The 20,530-nt window shown below is 38.1% G+C and overlaps 1 protein-coding gene across 3 annotated transcripts; it reads left to right on the forward strand.

Moving 5' to 3' along the window:
• The first annotated feature begins 719 nt into the window (after nucleotides 1-719).
• Nucleotides 720-20,474, forward strand: LOC126380103 (protein RCC2 homolog). Of its 3 annotated transcripts, none has more exons than XM_050029331.1 (12): nucleotides 720-852; nucleotides 3,935-4,132; nucleotides 4,566-4,712; nucleotides 5,779-5,854; nucleotides 7,100-7,231; nucleotides 8,274-8,373; nucleotides 10,548-10,651; nucleotides 11,571-11,737; nucleotides 12,946-13,126; nucleotides 15,482-15,559; nucleotides 16,677-16,777; nucleotides 16,918-20,474. In XM_050029331.1, exons 2-12 carry the CDS (start codon nucleotides 3,950-3,952, stop codon nucleotides 17,086-17,088), a joined length of 1,440 nt encoding a protein of 479 aa, XP_049885288.1. In that variant the 5' UTR covers nucleotides 720-852; nucleotides 3,935-3,949; the 3' UTR covers nucleotides 17,089-20,474. The 3 variants fall into 3 exon arrangements, with proteins under 3 accessions (XP_049885288.1, XP_049885289.1, XP_049885291.1); XM_050029332.1 differs by lacking the exon at nucleotides 720-852 and adding an exon at nucleotides 1,001-1,128; XM_050029334.1 differs by lacking the exon at nucleotides 720-852 and adding an exon at nucleotides 1,195-1,307.
• The last annotated feature ends 56 nt before the right edge of the window (nucleotides 20,475-20,530 follow it).

Here is a 20,530-nt window from a genome sequence, read left to right on the forward strand (position 1 = left end):
CCATTTACACACCTAGTTCTAATTTAATCTAGCCTAAAAGATCCCACTACTAGGCAAAGGCAACGGTTCTTTCCATGTTAGGTACCTATATCGGGGTCTTGTGTGCTCTCCAGCCAGTTTTCCCGGTAAGTGTGAAGGTCTTCCAGGGTCTGCAACACACGGGTGTGACAACTTGCGCTCGCCGCTCATACACACCTATAATAATATATAAGTACCGTATATAGATTAGAGTGAGGTACCTATCTATCTCTCATCTTTTTCGTACTTACTATACTGTTAAAGTTGTATACTGTTAGTGCGGAAGAGACATAATCTCTTCTCTCTTTCTCGTTAGGCGATATGATGTACTTATCTCTGTCCTGCTGACATTCTAATAATAATGCCACGTTATAAGGAGTATACTTATCTATTTATTTATATATTATGAGTTTTTAATAGATTAATGTTTTTACATTACGTTTCGATCTAAACAATCAAAACACAGCAACATAATATTAAACACAAATGAGCAAAACAAACCAACACGCACGGGTCTCAGGCTGCAAAGGGGACGATTATACCCGTGTATGCTCTATGCTTTATTTATTCTGTGCTTAACTATATCTATTTCATTCATACATGAAAGCTATGACGCAAGTAAAACGAGACGACAATACTTGTTGGTATTTGATAATTTTTGTTGGCAACATTTGCCATAATGACGTTTTTTCAATAAAGATGAAAGAAAACAACCGGTTAATAATAATTTTTCCGCGGCATCCCCGTTGTCAAATAACGCTGCGAGAAGCGTTGTGTGATAGACATTTTTAATTATTCCATATTTTTTTTAATTTAATTTCTTCTTTTGGGCCGGTAAGTTGGTTTTTAAAGTGGAAATGTGTGTTGTTTATCATTATTAGTTATTTTAATAGTTTTCATGTGAAATATTACCGTTCGGCGTTTACACGTGTCGGCAGGAATGGGCTTTCAATTGTGTCGGTGATTTTGTGAATTTGTTGATTTTCTCCATTGTAGTGGAGATATTTAAACAGTTTGATGTAAAGTTTTTGTCGCCGGTTGCCGGTGTTGTGAGGTTTAGCGTCATTTTGATAACGTTTTATACTAAATATTATAACGGTTTCATATCAGGTAGGTACATTGTCGAAGGCTATTGTCCTAGTCGTGCTGCGAAGCGTGTAAACTACTTATGTCTAACTTTGTCAATTCGTTTTTATTATAATACTTTTGCTGTAACATTAACAAAAACTTCAATTCAGTAGACACCTACTGCATGGTGAACAATGAGTTAAGCTTCTTCATAAAAAAAGGTATAAAATGTGTGTGCTTATGTTATTATTTTAGCCAATATAAGTACTTAATTTGCATCTGCGACGAAAATATATTGTATACTTATATACAATCTAACAATCTACTTATTGAAAATGTGTGTTTTTCATATTGCTACATAATCTTCTTCTTTAAACATGAGTTAGGATTTATGTGACACTATCAACAAGTTGTTAATATATAAGTATAGTATAGTATCAAGTAATGTACAATATTTTGGCAATGGATTTAAATGTGATAGATTGAATAATTTTATTTCAAAAGAAACATGTTGTGTGAATTGTTAACAGCTTGAAACGATGCGTAAAATTTAGTATTACTTTACAATTGTTCCATAAATAATATTTACTGGTACTTATTGCATCTTTGTAGTTAATTGTTTGTATTATGTTACATTTGCGGTGTTGACACTACGTCCCTAGTGGTCCGGGAGTCTTTTTATTGTGTGGGTTGAGAGTTTGATTACCAACCTCATCAACACTAGCGTCAAGGTTATGAGTGAGCCACCAAAGGCACCTGACATGGCTCATGAAACAATTACTCACTTACATCAATATATAGTAACCGGGATGAACAGCTTACCGAAAAGTCCGGGAGTAAAGAAAGAACATGAACTAAATGGAAACTAGTCCATATTATGTTAGTAACAGAAAGCTTAACGTAACGTAGTATTAGTAACAGGTTCGCAAGAGTGATTACAAGCTTTTAGCTGGCTAGGTTATCTGTAGCTCTGCCCACCCTTGCAGGGATAATGGCTGTTAATGTACAACTAGTTGATGGATGTGAATTTTGATTCCTCCTGTTTATGAAGTTTAATGTATTCTCCACATTTAATCCTTGAAACCCTAAATTCTTATTGATGCAGATAGTCCAAAATCATCAAAGAAACTTGTAGCTGGTTTTATTTTAAAATATTTAATAAATTGGTTGGTTGGTTTGGACACAGAGCAGATGAAGGATTATAGGATTACGAAAGCAGTATATGTATAAAGCGAAGGTTGGTGGGTGGTAGGGCTGGCAGAGGAAGTCCTAGAAGGACATACAATGATCAAATTGCAGATGTCTTTAGAAAAGGTTCAGTACAATCTACTCTGAACCGGAATGTGGGGGAAGCAAGAGAAGTATGTCAGGATCGGAGCAAATGGAATATCATAGTCTCTGTTTACCCCAGTGGGAAATAGGCGTGAGTTTATGTATGTATGTGTATTCAATAAAACAGGTTATCATTATGTTCATCATGTTAGATGGTACCGTCTCCACTGTACATAATACAGCATAAAGGCTAATAGCAAAACAGCATAGCAAGCAAAATGAAATCTTTATGGGAACCATCATCAAAGATGTATCATGTAATGAGGCAGTTTCCAGGCTATCTTCTCCCCAAAACATTATAGATGGTGATGTATTATTCCTTATTCTATGCCTTTGTTGTATAAATGAATCAGATATGGTAGAACAGAAGCTGTACTGAAATGGTGTCAAATGAAAAAGTGCTGGGAAGAAAAGAGAACCATATTGATGACTATAGGGAACCGGAGAGGAAATATGATTGGCCACCTGATACGACATGATTCATTTATAACAAACATTATAGAAGGAAAAATTGAAGGGAAGAGAGGAAGGGGTAGACCTAGGATAACATTTATGAAACAAATAAAAGAGAAGGTGCAGGTCGTGTCGTATCGGGAGGTGAAGGTTTTGGCGGGAAGAAGAGAGGAATGGCAATTACTCCACCGACAAGAGCGCAGCTCCTAAATAGAGAGAGAGAGAGATGGTAGAACTATGTTGCTACCAATATTGCTTCTCTTTTTTTGATCAGAATAATAATGGGTGGAAGATGTGTTGTGCCTGGGTGCAATAACAGGGGTCATCATTTATAGACAAAAATAAAGATAAAAGATGCATAATATATGTCTGTTATCTATAAAATTAGATGGATAAATGAAGGCAAATCTGTACAGCACCATCTATTTTTTTTTTGGATCATAGCCTAGGAAGTCCCTCGTTGTAATATTACAAATAGTATAGAATTTAAAATGATAAAAAAAAAAATTATTATTCTTGTGCTCTAATTCTTTTTCCAATAAATAAATAAGTAGTTATGTCCATCATGATATGAGCTTATATAATGACTATTGTCCAAATTGGGTTAGACAGAGGTACATATACTTATTGAACTACAAGATGAACCAAGCTTTCTGTTGGACTAACATGATGTGGTGGTGAGCTGTATCGCGATCTATGAAATTCGAAGCAACCGCGCTAGGGAAAATGGGATTTAAGATTAAATAAGCAAGTAATTAAACATTGATTCGAGGAGCTCGGTGGCGCAGCGGTAAACGCGCTCGGTCTGCGATTGTTGAAGTTAAGCAACTTTCGCAAAGGCCGGTCATAGGATGGGTGACGACAAAAAAAGTTTTCATCTCAAGCTCCTCCGTGCTTCGGAAGGCACGTTAAGCCGTTGGTCCCGGCTGCATTAGCAGTCGTTAATAACCATCAATCCGCACTGGGCCCGCGTGGATCTCCCTATCCATCCATAGGGAAGGCCCGTGCCCCAGCAGTGGGGACATTAATGGGCTGATGATGATGATGAAACATTGAATTCCAGGTAACCTAGAACAAGATGTCGAACAACGGTCGTAAGCGTGCGGCGCCGGCGTCGGGGCGTGTGACCAAGATCCGGAAGCCCCGCAAGCCTGTCTCGGAGGACGAAGAGAGTGACTCCTCGCTGTCAGACCAGCAGCCGCAGGAACAACGCCAGCGCACGCCCAGCCCCCTCGAGGAGCCCGTCATCAAGTTACCAGAGGTAAAATCGTTTTATTTGCTAGCTGCCGCTGCCTGTGACTTCTCATGTTTATAAAATACTCCTTCCACATGGACTCCTGGTTATTAAGCGCGAAATCTTTATCATCCCTCTTTTCATTCCTTCAAAGGGTGATTTCCAGGTGAAAAACTAAGGTATGTTATGTTCTTCCCTGGATTTCAAACTGTCTGCACCAAACTGGAAATCAGTTCAGCCGTTTAACTGTGGTAACAGACTGGCAGACAGTTTCTTTTTATTTATTAGTCTAAAATTCAGGTACATAATATTTAGTCACAACATTTAGTCTGTATAAATAGCAATTACTGTCACATGTGTGTGATGGCATGTTGAGGTAGTCATGAAGTTCAAGAACTCATCCATTAAATTCTTTATTATGTTTCCAACATAATTTAATTATTATATTATGTTGCGGCAGGAGTTGCTGAAAACATTCTACAAGCCTCCAGGGAAGATGCTAATAGCTGGCTGTGTGTCGTGGGACCTGGTGGCCAAGCGGGACAACAATGTCTCCAACCGAGTGCATCCCAACCTGTACACTTTCCACCGGTTCACTGATCGCAGGGTGAGAAAAAATACTTACCACTTTGGGAACATTCTCGGTAGTAACGTAGAAAGGCACAAAACTTATGTTAAGAGCTTTATTGCCTATCCTTTAGGCAGATAAATAGGACCAGAGTAAAAGAAAGAACAATTTGAAAAAGGAAATCAGCCAGTGTTTTTACAATTTAAAGAGTTTTTAAAATAGGAACATTACCACATCCAGAACATTTCCAGGAATGGCACATCACTTTATGTGAACCCATTCTTACTTTTTTTTTGTCCATAGTTTTATTTTTATTTTCTGTGTCAATATAATGTTACTTATTGTACTTTTTCTATTTCTCTTTTGTTTATTTTCTGTGTGTGCAATAAAGTATTTGTTATGTTATATTATTGTAGTGAACATTTTTCTGTGGCATCCACACAGGGTATTCTTAACTTGCAACATGATATTCACCCCTATGTATTTGTTTAAGTAAACGTATTTTAACTAAATGTTTTATTTAAATAACAATTTTGGTCACAATTAGCTATGTACTCTTATTTTTTAAAGTTAAAAAGTGTAAACAGTGTAGACAAATCATTTGACTGACACAAATTAATTCGATTTTTTATTTTTCATTCTAATAATCGAATTTATGAATTTACGAATTTAGTGATGGTAGAATATGATTAAAAAGTATGTTTTTTAATTTGAAGCAGTTATGTGAAATTAATAAAAAGACATTTTAGAATTCGCTTACAAATATTTTTGATAGAAATTGTGAAACTTTTTTTGCATTAATACAAACCCTAATAAAGATTAGGGTAGTTTCCAACTAATCAAATCAGTTACTTTTTAATAAACGCCAAAACACAAAATTACTACGGAATTTGTATGAAAAAGCAAACTGTGACGTCTTAGAAAAACGTGACCAAATGTCGCACTTATTAGATTTTACTTTATTTATAAAAAAATAAATAGAAAAAAGAAAACGTTTTTTGTCTCTTTTAGAGCTAGCTGCCTTTACCTATGAAACTACCGAATTATTGTATTCAATGTTTGAGAACTGTATTATCCAATATGAAAGTTTTGCTTCATCCGACAGTACCGGCTCATAGTGAGCCACTGCAGTGCCGGACATTCCATACTGGTTGGTGATGATGGAACAGCTTATACTTTTGGTAAGTACAATGATATTTTTTAAGGAATACTTAGTAATAACCATGGTTTAAGAAAACCAGGTATGCTCAGAGGTGACAGCTGACATTTCAAGATTAGCCCAGCTGACGGCACCCCACCCTGCGTTGCCATTTTATAAAAAATAAATTAAATAAAAGATATTCTTTATTTCACAAATTTTTAGTGACATGGTGGCCGAGACCTCCCATAAATTACCCGCGACCAATGTTTTTATATTTACTTTGCAAGGGAATTTTAAACTTTTAATAAAAGATATTACTTACAGTTTGAGGGCGGTATTAATAAACTAATCTCAGCTGAGACTGCCATCAAGATCATGCTCAAGTCTCTGTTTGTATATGAGAACTGTCACATTGACATGATCTTGAGGGCAGTCTCGAAGATGAGATTAGTTTATTATTACCACCCTTAATGTTTTTTCATGTATGTGACAAGAAATAGTAATTAACTACATAAGTCAGTAATTTATTTAATTTACAATAATAAAATTTACGTCTTTGGAATGTGGGAGATTCCAATTTAATGGTAACACACTTACGTCATCAAAGGGCTAGCAATGGCGGCTTGTCTTAGGATTTAGCATACCTGGTCTTATACGATGGTAATAACTGTCCGGGAAATAATATTGAGTAGTCAAATTACTGAAAAAAAAATTGTTTTACGTGATGACGAGTATTTTCTTCAAAATGCATGCAACGCATTGCAGTGGAATTCATTTCAGAGCTATGTGACCTAACCTGTATTAGGCTAGTTTTCCCTTCGCGGGTTGGAAAGCCCGACAGGTAGTCGCTTCTGTAAAAAACCGGGCCTGTCAAATATTCAGGTTAGGTAAGCGGATCACACTAGGACGATGACGATGATGACGAAGAGCATTTTCTTTTTGAGCTACTTTTCCTTGTTATCTACGTTGCGAAGCTGCAGCAATTTTAGGCGGTTGAGAACTTGGGGGTTAAAACGGCCACATCGAAGCTATTCATCTAAGAAATCAATATTGCTATTTGACACTTGTTTGCATTGCACATTTACTTTTATATGCGCAAATGTCAAAAAGCAATATTCCTTTCTTAGATGAATTGCTTCGATGTGGCCATTTTAACCCCCTTGACACGTTAGACAAATGAAAATTCCATTATAAATATACGATTTCGTAGTGTACCCGCTCCGTGTGTGTTTGTTATGTTACCTAGTGAATAAGGATATTTGTGACTAATTTTTACGTTCGTCAGGTCGCAACAACTGCGGTCAGTTGGGCTTCGGCGACACGACGACTCGCAGCCTGCCCGAGCCCGTTCCTGGACTCCAGGGCAAGAACATCATCCACGCGGCCGTCGGCAGGCACCACTCGCTCTTCGTAACCGGTACGTTGGTAACGGCTTCCGTGGTCTAGTGGTTGAGCGTTGGGCTCACGATCCGGAGGTCCCTGGTTCGAATCCTGGGGATTTGTGATACAAAAATCACTTTGTGATCGATAGGTTCGGACATGCCTGCAGTTTCTACTATCAACAAAAAAAGGAAGATACTTTACAAGTGGTTAGCTAATTTGTGGGTATAATTGTAACTTAATATCTTTATGTCAAACATGCAAATTTTGTTATCAAATCAAATCAAATATACTTTATGCACAGAAGTAAAATTTCAACAATCAGACACATGAATACAGTACAATTTGGGCGGCCAAACAAAAAAACCCCGACCCTGATTAAAATAAATAAATATACATTACAGACTGATCACCCGATTGTGTGAATTGTAATATGACCCTTCGGAATGCACTTTAAGCCGTTGGTCGCGGTTACTACTTACTGATCGATATCAGCAGCCCGTTGCAGTCTACTGCTGGACATAGGCTTCTTCCCAAGGCGCGCCACAACGCCCTATCCTCGGCCTTTCTTATCCAGGCGCTTCCAGCCAGGAGTCGACCCACACTGCGTTTCCCTAGAAGCGGGCTCCACTCCAGAACACGCATGCACCAGGGGTTTCGGTTCTGCGACTATTGTGGCCAGTCCACTGCTACTTCAGTTTGCTAACTTTCAGAGCTATATCGGTAACTTTGGTTCTCTGTCGGATTCTATCTCTTAATAATACGGCTCCTTAGTAATCCTGGCACCAGGCTTGCTGATGTTGATAATGCACCTCATAACCCACACGATAGAAGACCGGTACCTCTATCTTCATAAGGCCACAACAAACTGAAGTTTCAACAAAATCTGTTTAGTAGTTTTTTTGCGTGACACATTATAAACTTTCGCGTTTATAATATTACTTTTTCTCTCGTGCATCTTTTATAATATTACTAGGAGGTGGACGGAGCCACAATCGGAAGACATCTTCCTTGGACTTGGACAAAAGAACTGAATCTTGCGTTTATATTACATTGACAACAATCCTGTATTTCGACAGATACGGGCGCCGTGTACGCTTGCGGTGACAACAAGAGCGGTCAATGCGGAGTGGGAACGAATACTGCGCAAATACTGAAGCCTACACGAGTCCGCCATACGTAAGTTTTATCCCTTGTTGATAAGTTCAATCTTAGTGTTGTGCCTAAGTTTAATAAAAATCATTTATACTCAAAAACAAAGATAAAAGATGCATTATGTCTGTTATCCATGAAATTAGAAGGTTATTCGAAGGAAGAAATTTTTCATCTAACTCAATACGGCCTCCGTGGTCCAGTGGTTAAGCGTTGGACCGACGATCCGGAGGTCCCGGGTTCGAATCCTAGTGGGGATATATCACAAAAATCACTTTGTGATCCCTAATTTGGCTGACATTACAGGTTGATCACCTGATTGTTCGAAAGTAAAAGGATCCGTGCTTCGGAAGGCACGTTAAGCCGTTGGTCCCGGTTACTACTTACTAATGTAAGTACGTAGTCGTTACATGAGTCTTCTCAGAGGCCTTTGGGGGCTCAATAGTAACCCTGACGCCATGGTTGATGAGTTTGGTTATCCTCCTCACAACCCACACGATAGAAGAAGAGTCCAATCACCTTGATGAAACTCCAAAGTCTTTTGATTACCGTTTATATGCCTATTAAATAAACGTATAAATATAACCGTACTGCTCTCGCGCCACTGGTACCGATCCGTGCGCGGCGCGAATTATATCGAGGCCTTTGACCAACAGCCGTACGACGTCTACCCACGTAGATAGTATTCACTGCGCCTATTGGTCGAAACCCTCGATATAATTCGCCGTGCAGACCCCACGCACCCAAGACGCTCGTTACAATCATGGTATAAGAAAACCAGGTATGCTCAATCCTAAAACAAGCCGCCATTGCTAGTCCATTGATGACGTACCACCACACCACCACCAACCACCTTCCTGATACTATTAAAAATGAAACCAACGTTAATTCTTTTATAAAACAACTAAAGCTACTTATCACTAAAAGCTATTACACGGTCAATGAATATATAAATGATAAACTAAAATGAATAAATTTTAATAATATTTTATAAATTAAATCATAATAAACATATAAAACAATACTTAAAATATAAGTGCAATAATATTGTTAAAATATAGTAAGTATAATAAATACAAGTTGTATCGCTGACTAATAATTAAGTATGTTGTCCTCTCTACCAGTTGCAGTGCCCTTACCTGGTACATGTTGATACTATAATACTTACTTCTGTCGCAATAAAACATTTCTATTTCTATTTCTTAAGTGTTACTACTGAATTGGTATCCAACATTCCAAGGACGTAAATTTTATTATTAAAAATTAAGTAAATTACTTCATTAAAACTGTAAGTAACTTTTTTACTAAAAGTTTCAAATTTCCTTGCAAAGTAAATATAAAAACATTGGTCGTGGGTAATTTAGTTTTTACGAAATGTCAACGCAGGGCGGGATGACGTCAGCTGGGCTAACCTTGAAATGTTAGCTGTCACTTTTGAGCATGCCTGGTCTTCTTATACCATGGTTACTATATCGTCATCATTCTTTTAAGGGCCACGATCTTGTCGGTGTAGCATTCTCCCATTCTTGTCTATTAAAGGCCAATTTTATCTTGTTTTGCCATTGCTATTCTGGTTTTAACGTCTGAAGTACGTCTCGAGTCTTTGGTCTTGGTTCTATACAAGACCATTAACCCGGCCCCAGGGGGGACAGAGTAATCTTCTCTGCCCTCCGTTGGGGCAATTCCTGTTCGGCGCGTCCTTGCCGTGGGGGTGGAAGCCTCTTACTTCAGTAGGCCGGAGTGAGATGGTGGCTGAGTTCGAATGCCCAGGGATACGGGTGAAGACCTCAACGGTTGCAGAGGCGAAGATGGGAACCATACGGCAATGCAGGGCAAGTCACAGGGACTGTAACCTGGAACCTGACAGAGGGCAGCAGTAACTGTCAGTACTTTTCAGAGGCGGAGGACAGGAGTCCTAATACGGCTTTGTAATAGACTACTCTGGGCGCCATCCCACTTGCGTCAGACAGAGTACTGCGAGGCGGAAGGCAAGACTGAAACCACTGCCCTATTTTTGCCTAAAAAAGTATCATGGAAAATGCTGCACCGACAAGAGCGTGGTTCTTAAATTGATTATGATGACATCTCGAGTCATTTGTTACAATGCTGCCTAGACATTTAAAGTTCTTTACATTTTCAATCGGCATATTATTTAACTTAATAATTTGCCCGTCTGTTTTTTATGCAAATAATGATTGCAGTGGCGCTCCAATCGTGAAGGTGGGTTGCGGTGCGGAGTTCTCAATGATTCTCGACTGCAATGGCGCCCTTCATTCCTTCGGCCTGCCCGAGTACGGTCAGCTGGGTGAGTACTCGCTTTATACCCCATAACGTGCACCTCTATACCCCTTAAATTGCATGGTGGCGCATACACTCGCCACTCCTATCACTGCACATGAAATCAGAAATCAAAATCATTTATTCAACGTAATTATCATGGACAAACTTGTTGAAAGTCAATGTAACATTTTTGAATTTACGTCACAAGAAACTCCAAGAAACAAAAACAGCAAAAGCTACTCATCTTTTAAATCAACCAGGGTATACATTACAAGTTATTAAATAAATAGAGGAACACATTCAATACCAGACATTTTTATCATTTAGGTAATCATTAATCTTATAATAAGTTTTTTTACATAAAGTAATCTTCACATGAGCTTTAAATTTATTTTCTGACAAATTTAAAATATTATCTGGTATTTTATTGTAAAAACGTATACATAACCCCCAAAAAAGACGAATATAATTTACTTAATCTAGAATTTTGAATAGCAATTTTATTTTTATTCCTTGAATTGTAAGTATGCCTTTCACAATTTCTCGTAAGGAGGGATATATTTTACGTATATGCATAATGTTTTCATAAATATATTGACTTGCGACCGTCATTGTATTTATTTCTTTAAACAGCTCCCGACGACGCAGATTATAAATAGCGCGAACTGCTCTTTTCATGCTTAATGCACATGCATCAACACCAGAGTGTAATCTGTTTGTGAGTATGTGGACGTATGTACTTCGTGAGTGTCGGAATCATCTTATTTTTCAATCAGCCTGCTATGTCCTGACCAAACCTCAGACAGTTTCACAAAATGTTTTTTTTTGTTAGACTTGACCTCACCGGGAGTCGAACCTCAACCACTGGACATCAGAGGGTGTTAATGATATTTCATGCTGTCGGTCGGTCGTCGAATTTTGTCGTAAAACTTGTTTTGTCCCAGGTCACAACACGGACGGGAAGTACTTCGTGACGAGCACGAAGCTTTCATTCCACTTTGAGACGGTCCCGAAGCACGTCGCGATGTTCTTCGAGAAGACCAAGGATGGCCACGTGATGCCCGTCAAGGACGTGGACATTGTCGACTTCTCCTGCGGAAATAACCACACTGTAAGACCATATCAAAAACAAAAAAATAACGAAAAACGCCAAACACGCAAGGATTGTCCCAAACCCATTTATGTTTCAACTCGGATGGACAGCTTTTCTGCCTCGAATGTGACTAGGTGTTCAAAACAAAGTTCGGCTTTGCCAGTCACATTCGAGCTCACTATATAGCACACAGGACTATACAGGCTGTTAGTGACATCGTAACGAACATTCAGGGGAATGATTCAGACCATGATTCTGAGTTAATATCAAGTGGAATTTTTCGTCGCAAAATTCATGTTTTTTTTTAATATTTTCAATTCTATACTTTTGCGATGGAAAATTCCACTTGATATCAACTCAGAATAATCAGCTGAATCATCTCCGTCAGTATTCGTTACGATGTCACTTACACCCCGTACAAGTAGGTACATACGACAGCCATACAAGTAGTTGTGGGTGTTAGTGACACCGTAACGAATACTGAGGGGGATGATTCAGACCCTGATTCTGAGTTGATATCAAGTGGAATTTCCTGTCGGAAAATTCATGAAAATTTTAGTGTTTTTATTTTAAATTATTTTCCGCTCCATACTTTTGTGACGGAAAATTCCACTTGATATTATCATATCTACTCAGAATCATGGTCTGAATCATCCCTCAAAGTTTTCGTTACGTTGTCACTAACATCCTTTACGTACAAGTTAAATAGAAAAAAGAAAATGTTTTTCGTCTTTATTTAGTAATCAGAATTTCATAATTTACCTTTTTTTTTTAAGTTTTATATCCCTCCAGTTACGAATAAATAAATAACCCTCCAGGCTCATTCGCCATTTTGGCACAACTGAGTTTACATAAACAGCCTATATACGTCCCACTGCTGGGCACAGGCCTCCCCTCAATCAACCGGAGGGGATATGGAGCATACTCCACCACGCTGCTCCACTGCGGGTGGAGGTGTTGTACGGCTAATAGCCGGGACCAACAGCTTAACGTGCCCTCCGAAGCACGGAATCATCTTACTTTTTCAGACAATCAGGTGATTCAAGCCTGAAAAGTTCTTACCAAACAAAGGACAGTCTCACAAAGTGATTTCGACCATGTCCCCATCGGGAATCGAACCCGGACCTCCAGATCGTGAGCCTGACGCTCTAACCACTAGACCACGGAGGCTGTTACTGAGTTTACTTTGACTAAAATGAAAAGACTGACAAACACACTGTTTGCAGGTGGCGATAGACTCGAAGAAGCGCGCGTTCAGCTGGGGCTTCGGCGGGTTCGGGCGGCTGGGGCACGCCGAGCAGAAGGACGAGAGCGTACCTCGGCTGATCAAGTACTTCGACTCGTCGGCGCGCGGCGTCCGCTCTGTGCACTGCGGCGCCACGTACAGCCTCGCCGTCAACGAACTCGGTACGCTATTTATTTATTTATAGGAAAACCAACAGCTACATAGTAAGTAAAAGTAAGTAAAATATTTATTTCCTCTACAAATAACATTGTTCTTATACTAGCTTACAATCATTTTATAACATGAACATTAATAATTATTGTAGAGGCTGGAGCCTAAACTAGGGTACCCTGTGTTATAGGTCTCCAGGCCTCCACCTCCAGGAATACGGTCATTAATAATGTTATAAATAGAGCAATACAAAGAAAGTAATTAAAAAAAAATACGTCAAATAGTATAAACATAAAAATCACAAAAGAGCCAATTATAGGTTTCCACAGATAGACTTCGGTATATGTTGGTCATACAGCAACAATAGATAGCAAAATAAACTAGGTACCTATACAGACATAACAAACACATTTCACGCAAAATCAACTAGTCGCCCACAATGTCCGGGATAGAAATCTGCAAGCAGAAAAATCCCTGCGATCACGTAATTACAACGCATGATACTCCCAACCAACTAATATATTTTTGCCAATTTCCACTTCACTGATGGTATACTACATACATACATACATAAACTCACGCCCGTAATCCCTAGTGGGGTGGGCAGAGCAACAAGTAATCAAAGACAACTTGCAGCCACTGTTGATACGATGTCGTAAGCTGGATATGATGAACCTTACGGTGATAAGGGATCAGCCTATCGCCCATAACATTAGTCCATCATGTTAGAGGACACAATCCCTCTGTCGGTTTTTACGACATGCCCGGGAAGACAAGCAGCTGAACGTTTTCTATGTTTTTTATTTGCTCCCAGAACAGCATAGAAGCACTGATGATGGTATACTACAGTTGAAGATATCAATATCAAGATCTTTTATTATGCCATTAAGGGTTCTGCCTGCTCGCCATAGAAAACTGTCCTATCATACTACAATAGGCTAGTTTCCAACTGGGGGGTTAAAATGGCCACATCGAAGCAACTCATCTAAGAAACCAATATTGCTATTTGTTTGTTTGCACTGCGCACTTACTTTTATATGTGCAAATGTCAAATTGCAACATTGCTTTCTTAGATGAATTGCTTCGATGTGGCCTTTTTAACCCCAGAGGTCAAATCAGTTACTTTTTACTAAACGTCAATACCCGAAATTACTATGGAATTTGTATGAAAAAGCAACCTGTGAAGTCATGGAAATACGTGACAAAATGTCGTACGTATTATTAAATTTTTCTTTATTAAAATTCAGAAATAAGTTAAATAGAATAAAGAATCTCTATTGTCAGTCACCTTTAGATCTGTCTTTATTTAGTAATAAAAATTTCATAATTAATCTTTGATCTAGGAAACTGTAATTTAAGAAAATCTGGGGCCCTGTTCGGTTTTTTCTTCCACCTGCTTCATTATACGTCATAAATTGTGTAAATTATGTGCATGCTAAGATTTAATACCTGAATTAGGGACTTTCCAGACTACGATCCTCAAAAACAATATACGTAGATGGCACTGTAAGAGTTTCCTTCGTTTAACCTTCTCATTTCATGGATAACAGACAGATTCATCTTTTATCTTTGTTTTTGGCTGTAAATGATGACCCTTTTTATTACACCCACCTATTATTATGCTTCTGCCAATACGTTGTATTTTTGAAAAATAGGTGATTATCATGTTGAATCTGGACAGCGCCATCTAATAGCGTCATAACGTTGAATCTACGTTGTTTTGTTTTTACTGCAGACATTTTTTTCTTTAGTTTTATTTTTAAATAGGTTATTTTAATTCAGCATGCTTTATTCCGGCATGGGATAGCGAATTGTTAGTTATTATTATTTTTTACATATTTTTTGTGTATCATTTGTTTTTAATAAGTTTAGTGCTTACGTTTGTTTACCTTATTTGTAGTGTTTGTGTGTAGTGTAGTATTGTGTGATTAATGCTATCAGACCGATTTAAACTATGTCTATTTGTGGAAACCTATAATCGGCTCCCCTGTATCGTATATATTTTTTATATAATAAATCATCATCATCAGCCGTACGACGCCCACTGCTGGGCATAGGCCTCCCCCAAGGATCTCCACGACGATCGGTCCTGCGCCGAGCTGTGCTGCTGTGGGTAGGCCCGCTACAAGGTGGACCGACGATCTGGTGAAGGTCGCGGGAAGCCGCTGGATGCGGGCAGCGCAGGACCGATATAATAAATAAATATATAATTATGGGGGAACGTAGCCCCGAAAGTGTATCTTTGAGCACAAAATGTTATGCATGAAAATGTAACCATCATCTGCACTTGTACCGGTTCAGAGCGAGTTAATGTTTATAAGTAGTATTAAAAAAATTGTTGTAAACAATCGTATGTGTTGCTACAGGTGCCCTCTTCTTGTTCGGTCAAACGAAGCGCACTGGAGAGGCCAACATGTATCCCAAGCCAGTACAGGATTTGCACGGTAAGCTCTTAACACCTGCGTACATAAAACTGTATTCCCCTTCATAAAAAAAATCTACAAAGCTTAATATAAATGCATAAGCGGCGTTTTAAATAATAGAGGTAACTGTGTACTAATCAACTTGCAATGTAAGCATTTAAAAAATGAAAATAATCCAAAAGCAACCGTGATGGTTGAAAAATTCCACTTCCCTTTTCTTTCTTAAGTTTTTTTATTGGCAACTAGTGTTGCCAATGTCAACCAAAATATCTTTAATCAATATGACAATGACATTAAGTGAATAGACTATGCCTAATTAAAACACATAATAACGGGTTCTTACCGCGTTTGAAATTGGGATATGAGACTCCCGATATTATATGATAATAACCGCGATATTATTGATTGACTTATTCGGGCAACCACCAAACTAATTTCACAAGATTTATTAATTCCGGAATGCGTCGTTTTGACGTAACGTCAAAAACGTTAAAATTTGTATAGAATTACACTTGTATGACGTCATCAATAAACGTCAAAAGCGTACTCCATGTTATGTAATTATTAATCGAAATTTGTTTACCAGTCAAAAAAAAAATGAAATCGATTTTTTGATCAACCTTAATAGTTACAACAACGTATTTTAAAACGACATACGGTCTTACGACTTCAAACTGGGTTCTATTTTTATTATATTAGCATTTTATAATTTATCTTTGAGTCGCTAAGCTTATTCTATTGATTACTTAAAGTATGTGAAATGATCGCAGTCATTGAACTGAAATTGCCTTTTTATATGCAAAGTATTGTAACCATTTTCGTTTTATTGTTTTTGATTTTTGGTCATTGCAACCATGCCAAGTCAAAAATACACCAAAAAAAACGCATTTCACTGGACTACGATTCATCATCATCATCATCCCATTAACTTCCCCACTGCTGGGGCACGGGCCTTCCCTATGGATGGATAGGGAGATCGGGCATTAAACCGTCACGCGGGCCCAGTGCGGGGATATTATCGACTGCTAATGCAGCCGGGACCAACGGGCTACAATTATTTCGTATAAATTAATACGCAGCTATGTAAGCCTCCGCCCTGGTGGAATCCGAACTTTAAGCGAGGTATTTCTCATTCCAGGCTGGAACATCCGGAGCATAGGGTGCAGTAACACCTCGATTGTGATCGCGGCGGACGACTCCGTTATCGCCTGGGGCGTATCACCCACCTACGGCGAGCTGGTAACATACAATTAATTATTTCATACATACAACTTTCTACTTCATACTTATTTACTTATAAAAAGGTACACCAACAGCTTATATGATAAAATATTAAATACCACTGAAACGGTATGTTGTAATATCATTGCTAATTACAGGGCACAGGGGAGATAAACAAGTCGACCGCGCGGCCCAAAGAGGTGACAAAGATGGAGGGGCTGAATGTGACCCAGGTCGCGATGGGCTACTCCCACTCCCTGCTGCTCTGCGACGACGCCAACGACGAGGTCAAACAGAAACTGGAGACCGTACCCCTCTTCGAACCCTAAACACCACAAAAACACGTTCACTTTCATCTTTGCAATACAATTTTTATTCTAATCAGATACCTTTCTGATACACAGAACTGTAACTGAACTGTGAGATTATCTAACGCTGGGCGATTGTACAAAATTATCTTTTTAAATTATTGTAACTGATGTAAACTTATGTCCATTTTGACTTTTTTAAGCTAAAGTACAGAACTCTAGTATGGAACTAACAATATAATAAACGCACACAAATGGAGCGCGGCGATCGGTTGTACTAACTGTCAAAGTGTTCATAATGATACAACATACTGTCACTAGATGGCACTTATGTTAAGCTTATGCTGCTAGCGACGTCTAGTTACTCTATGGCGAAATAGAGTAACCCAAACGACAAAAAAGGTGGCGAGCATCGGTACTCAATCTAAAATGTTTGGAAGGCATCAGTCATGCCTGTAGATAGTAACCAGTACTAACAGATAATAATTTAGTTGTTGTTCCAACCCGCACTGGAACAGAGTGGTGGAGTATGCTCCATACCCCTTCAAGATTGAGAGGTCTGTGCCCAGCAGTGGAACATATATGGCTATTTATGTGTTTATTTATAGAATTTGTGTGATTGTTTGGTGTCAATTATGGCACTTAGTGTGACTCTTCATGAAAATGTTGTTGCCCTTCACTTCTGAAGATTCATCATATTTTAGAGCTCTCAAAGTAAAATAAAATTTGGTTCATTGTATGCGATTGCGACAGGGCTAGCTGCTTCAACTATTACAATAGATTAGAACAAGAGGTGTGTACACCTCAATAATCAATGTTAAGACGTGCAGTTAACGCTATCTACCTAAACAAATGCGACCAACACTGTCTTCTAGTTGTCTATTTCACCACTTACTAGTAAACAAATACGCCAAATACGACCTGCTTAGTAATGCTATCAGCAAAATAAGCATACAATACACGATAATACTACATATAGAAGAGACACTCTTCGCCCCGCGCCGTTATGAACTTGTTTTACCTCACCCCCCGTTGCGGTTCACTTTAGACTAAGCCGTTAAGTGGCAAGGAAGCGCGCGTGGGCCGTGTCTAGCGCGCACACTGTATTTATGTATGTATGAGTAAGAACCACATTTTTGTATGGAGTATCTGAGATGTGACATAGGTTAGAAATGTACCATGCAGTGAAACAGGACCTAAACCTTGCCTTGTGATTATGCACGTCACTGCCATAAAGTAATAGTAGAATTGTCAATTTTAAACAAATTTAAGATTATGGTATCAATGTTATGCGTATTCCAAATGACTCGTTTACCTAACCTGAAGATTTGACAGGTCCGGTGACACGCGACTGCCTGTCTGACCTAACCGCGTATTGTTTATTTGTCCTGCCTACATTAGCCAATTAAAATACACGATGGGAAGAGAGTTAGTGGTAAGCAGTGAACGTGTTTATGTAAAAAAGATGGAATTCAATGCCTACCTTGTCCAAACTAAATAACTCCAGAAAGACTTATAGACTTGCTTCACCATGGAACAACTGTTTGGTTATATTCGTTGTATCATTAGCTTCGTACAGACCACATACACGTTTAAGAGTAACCCTTGTGGATTACGTTATTTGACTGATAGACTAGCTGGAGTATCAACAACCGTCCACCGACCAATACTGCTTCTCCTCGTGGGATGAGACGCGAACGATTATTTTTCTTAGTCTAATCAACACCTGACTAGGTCACAATAGTATTACAAACACAAATCGTTTGAACACGTTTTCATTCACACGCCTCGAATTTGAATGATATTATTTTAGTTAATTTTATGTGAGAAGTTGATCATTCGCTTAGTTTTTAAGTTTATTTCTAAGCAGACTTTTAAATAGCAATAAGTTAGTTGGTTTACGATCAAACTGGATGCATGATTTATGTCACATGACCGTTTTAGCGACCAATAATTTGTATATTTGCAGAATGAACAAGGTACAAATTATAATAACATTCACCATTTTTAAAAGTAAAATGTGTTATTCAAATACAGCTTGGCGAAAAAGAGAAACTTGAAAAATACTTTTTAAATTAGTTGCGCACTGATCTCAATCAAAAAATATACTAGTATTGCTAATGAGGCAACAGAGCGCGGTGTCATTCTAATTCTTTGCCGAGCTGTATGTTTTTTCCAATGGAATTATGCTTTAAGATGGTTAAAGCTTTCAATTTTCGAATTATTCGGTTTATACGAATTAATTACCGATTAATTTAAGCTTCATAATTTATAGATAACTTTTAAATATGTGTAATTCGATATAAGTAATGAATAACGAAACATTTCGCGTTTATACAAGTCAGTTATTGTTAATACTGAAACTGATATTCGGAAAGCTGTTCTTCACATAATAGTTCAACTATCAACGAATTATCTTTGTACTTTAATGACAAAATATCCTGTTATACTAGTTGTAATGTTTCCTACAATGTTTTCGTGTTATATATATTCACAAGTGCCTGGCATTATAGGTACATAACAAACATTAGATTTCAGTATGAACAATAACTGTGGTTTTCGATCAACGTAATCAGACTTTAAATAGATGTATCTGTATAATTAAGAAATGTATGTTACGTTGTAAGCTCTGCGTGTACACCACCGCTCGAAGACTGCGATAGTGTGCAGTGTTTGTTATAAACGTGTTGTATCATAGTTACGAATTACCTAAATGTGTAGACAAATGTGTCTTCAATGCGCCGGGGACATTGCTGTATCTGTGAAACTAGACTACATAACCATACAGAAGGAAGAGTTTGATTTTGTAACAAGTAGAGCCGCTAGACCACGGCGCGAGGAGCCCGGCCACCCACCGTCTCGTGTCCCCTTGCTGCGGGCGCCCTCCACACCCTGTATACGACATAGATTGTAACTACCGTGCAATTAAGCACGTTTACCCTTTTGAGTTGTTAATTTACATACGAGTATATCGAATTTACTGAACTTTTTCTACGATTTTTAAAGATTTATTTTTAATTATGACTAAGGTTCAATCTTCGTACTTATAAAGTGGTAATGTAACAATTAATGTTAAGATTAATAATTAGATACGCTATCTCAAACGTTTTTGTGTCTAATGTTACCTCCTTTGAGGAAATACATTCCTTCACTGGTGACTTTTAAGTAAGCAAGACAATTAACAAATATAGTTTTCATCTCATAAAGTTTGCCTATTGGTTCACTTGTTTGATTAAAAGTCACCATTTTAAATAAGTATTATAATAAAGCTTGTAGGTTATCACGTAATCTTTTTGCTCGGGATATTGTGAAAGTAACGGGTACAAACTGATATTTATTTTGTCTATCATTACTGCAGTCAACCAACAGACTTGTGATTTGGTAAATAAAGTTGTCTTTTAATCTGACTAGTTTTTAATTTAAATACCTCTTAAAACTATATGTCGTAACAGTGAGGTCGTAA

Source organism: Pectinophora gossypiella, chromosome Z (assembly GCF_024362695.1).
Source record: "Pectinophora gossypiella chromosome Z, ilPecGoss1.1, whole genome shotgun sequence".
NCBI lineage: Eukaryota > Metazoa > Arthropoda > Insecta > Lepidoptera > Gelechiidae > Pectinophora > Pectinophora gossypiella.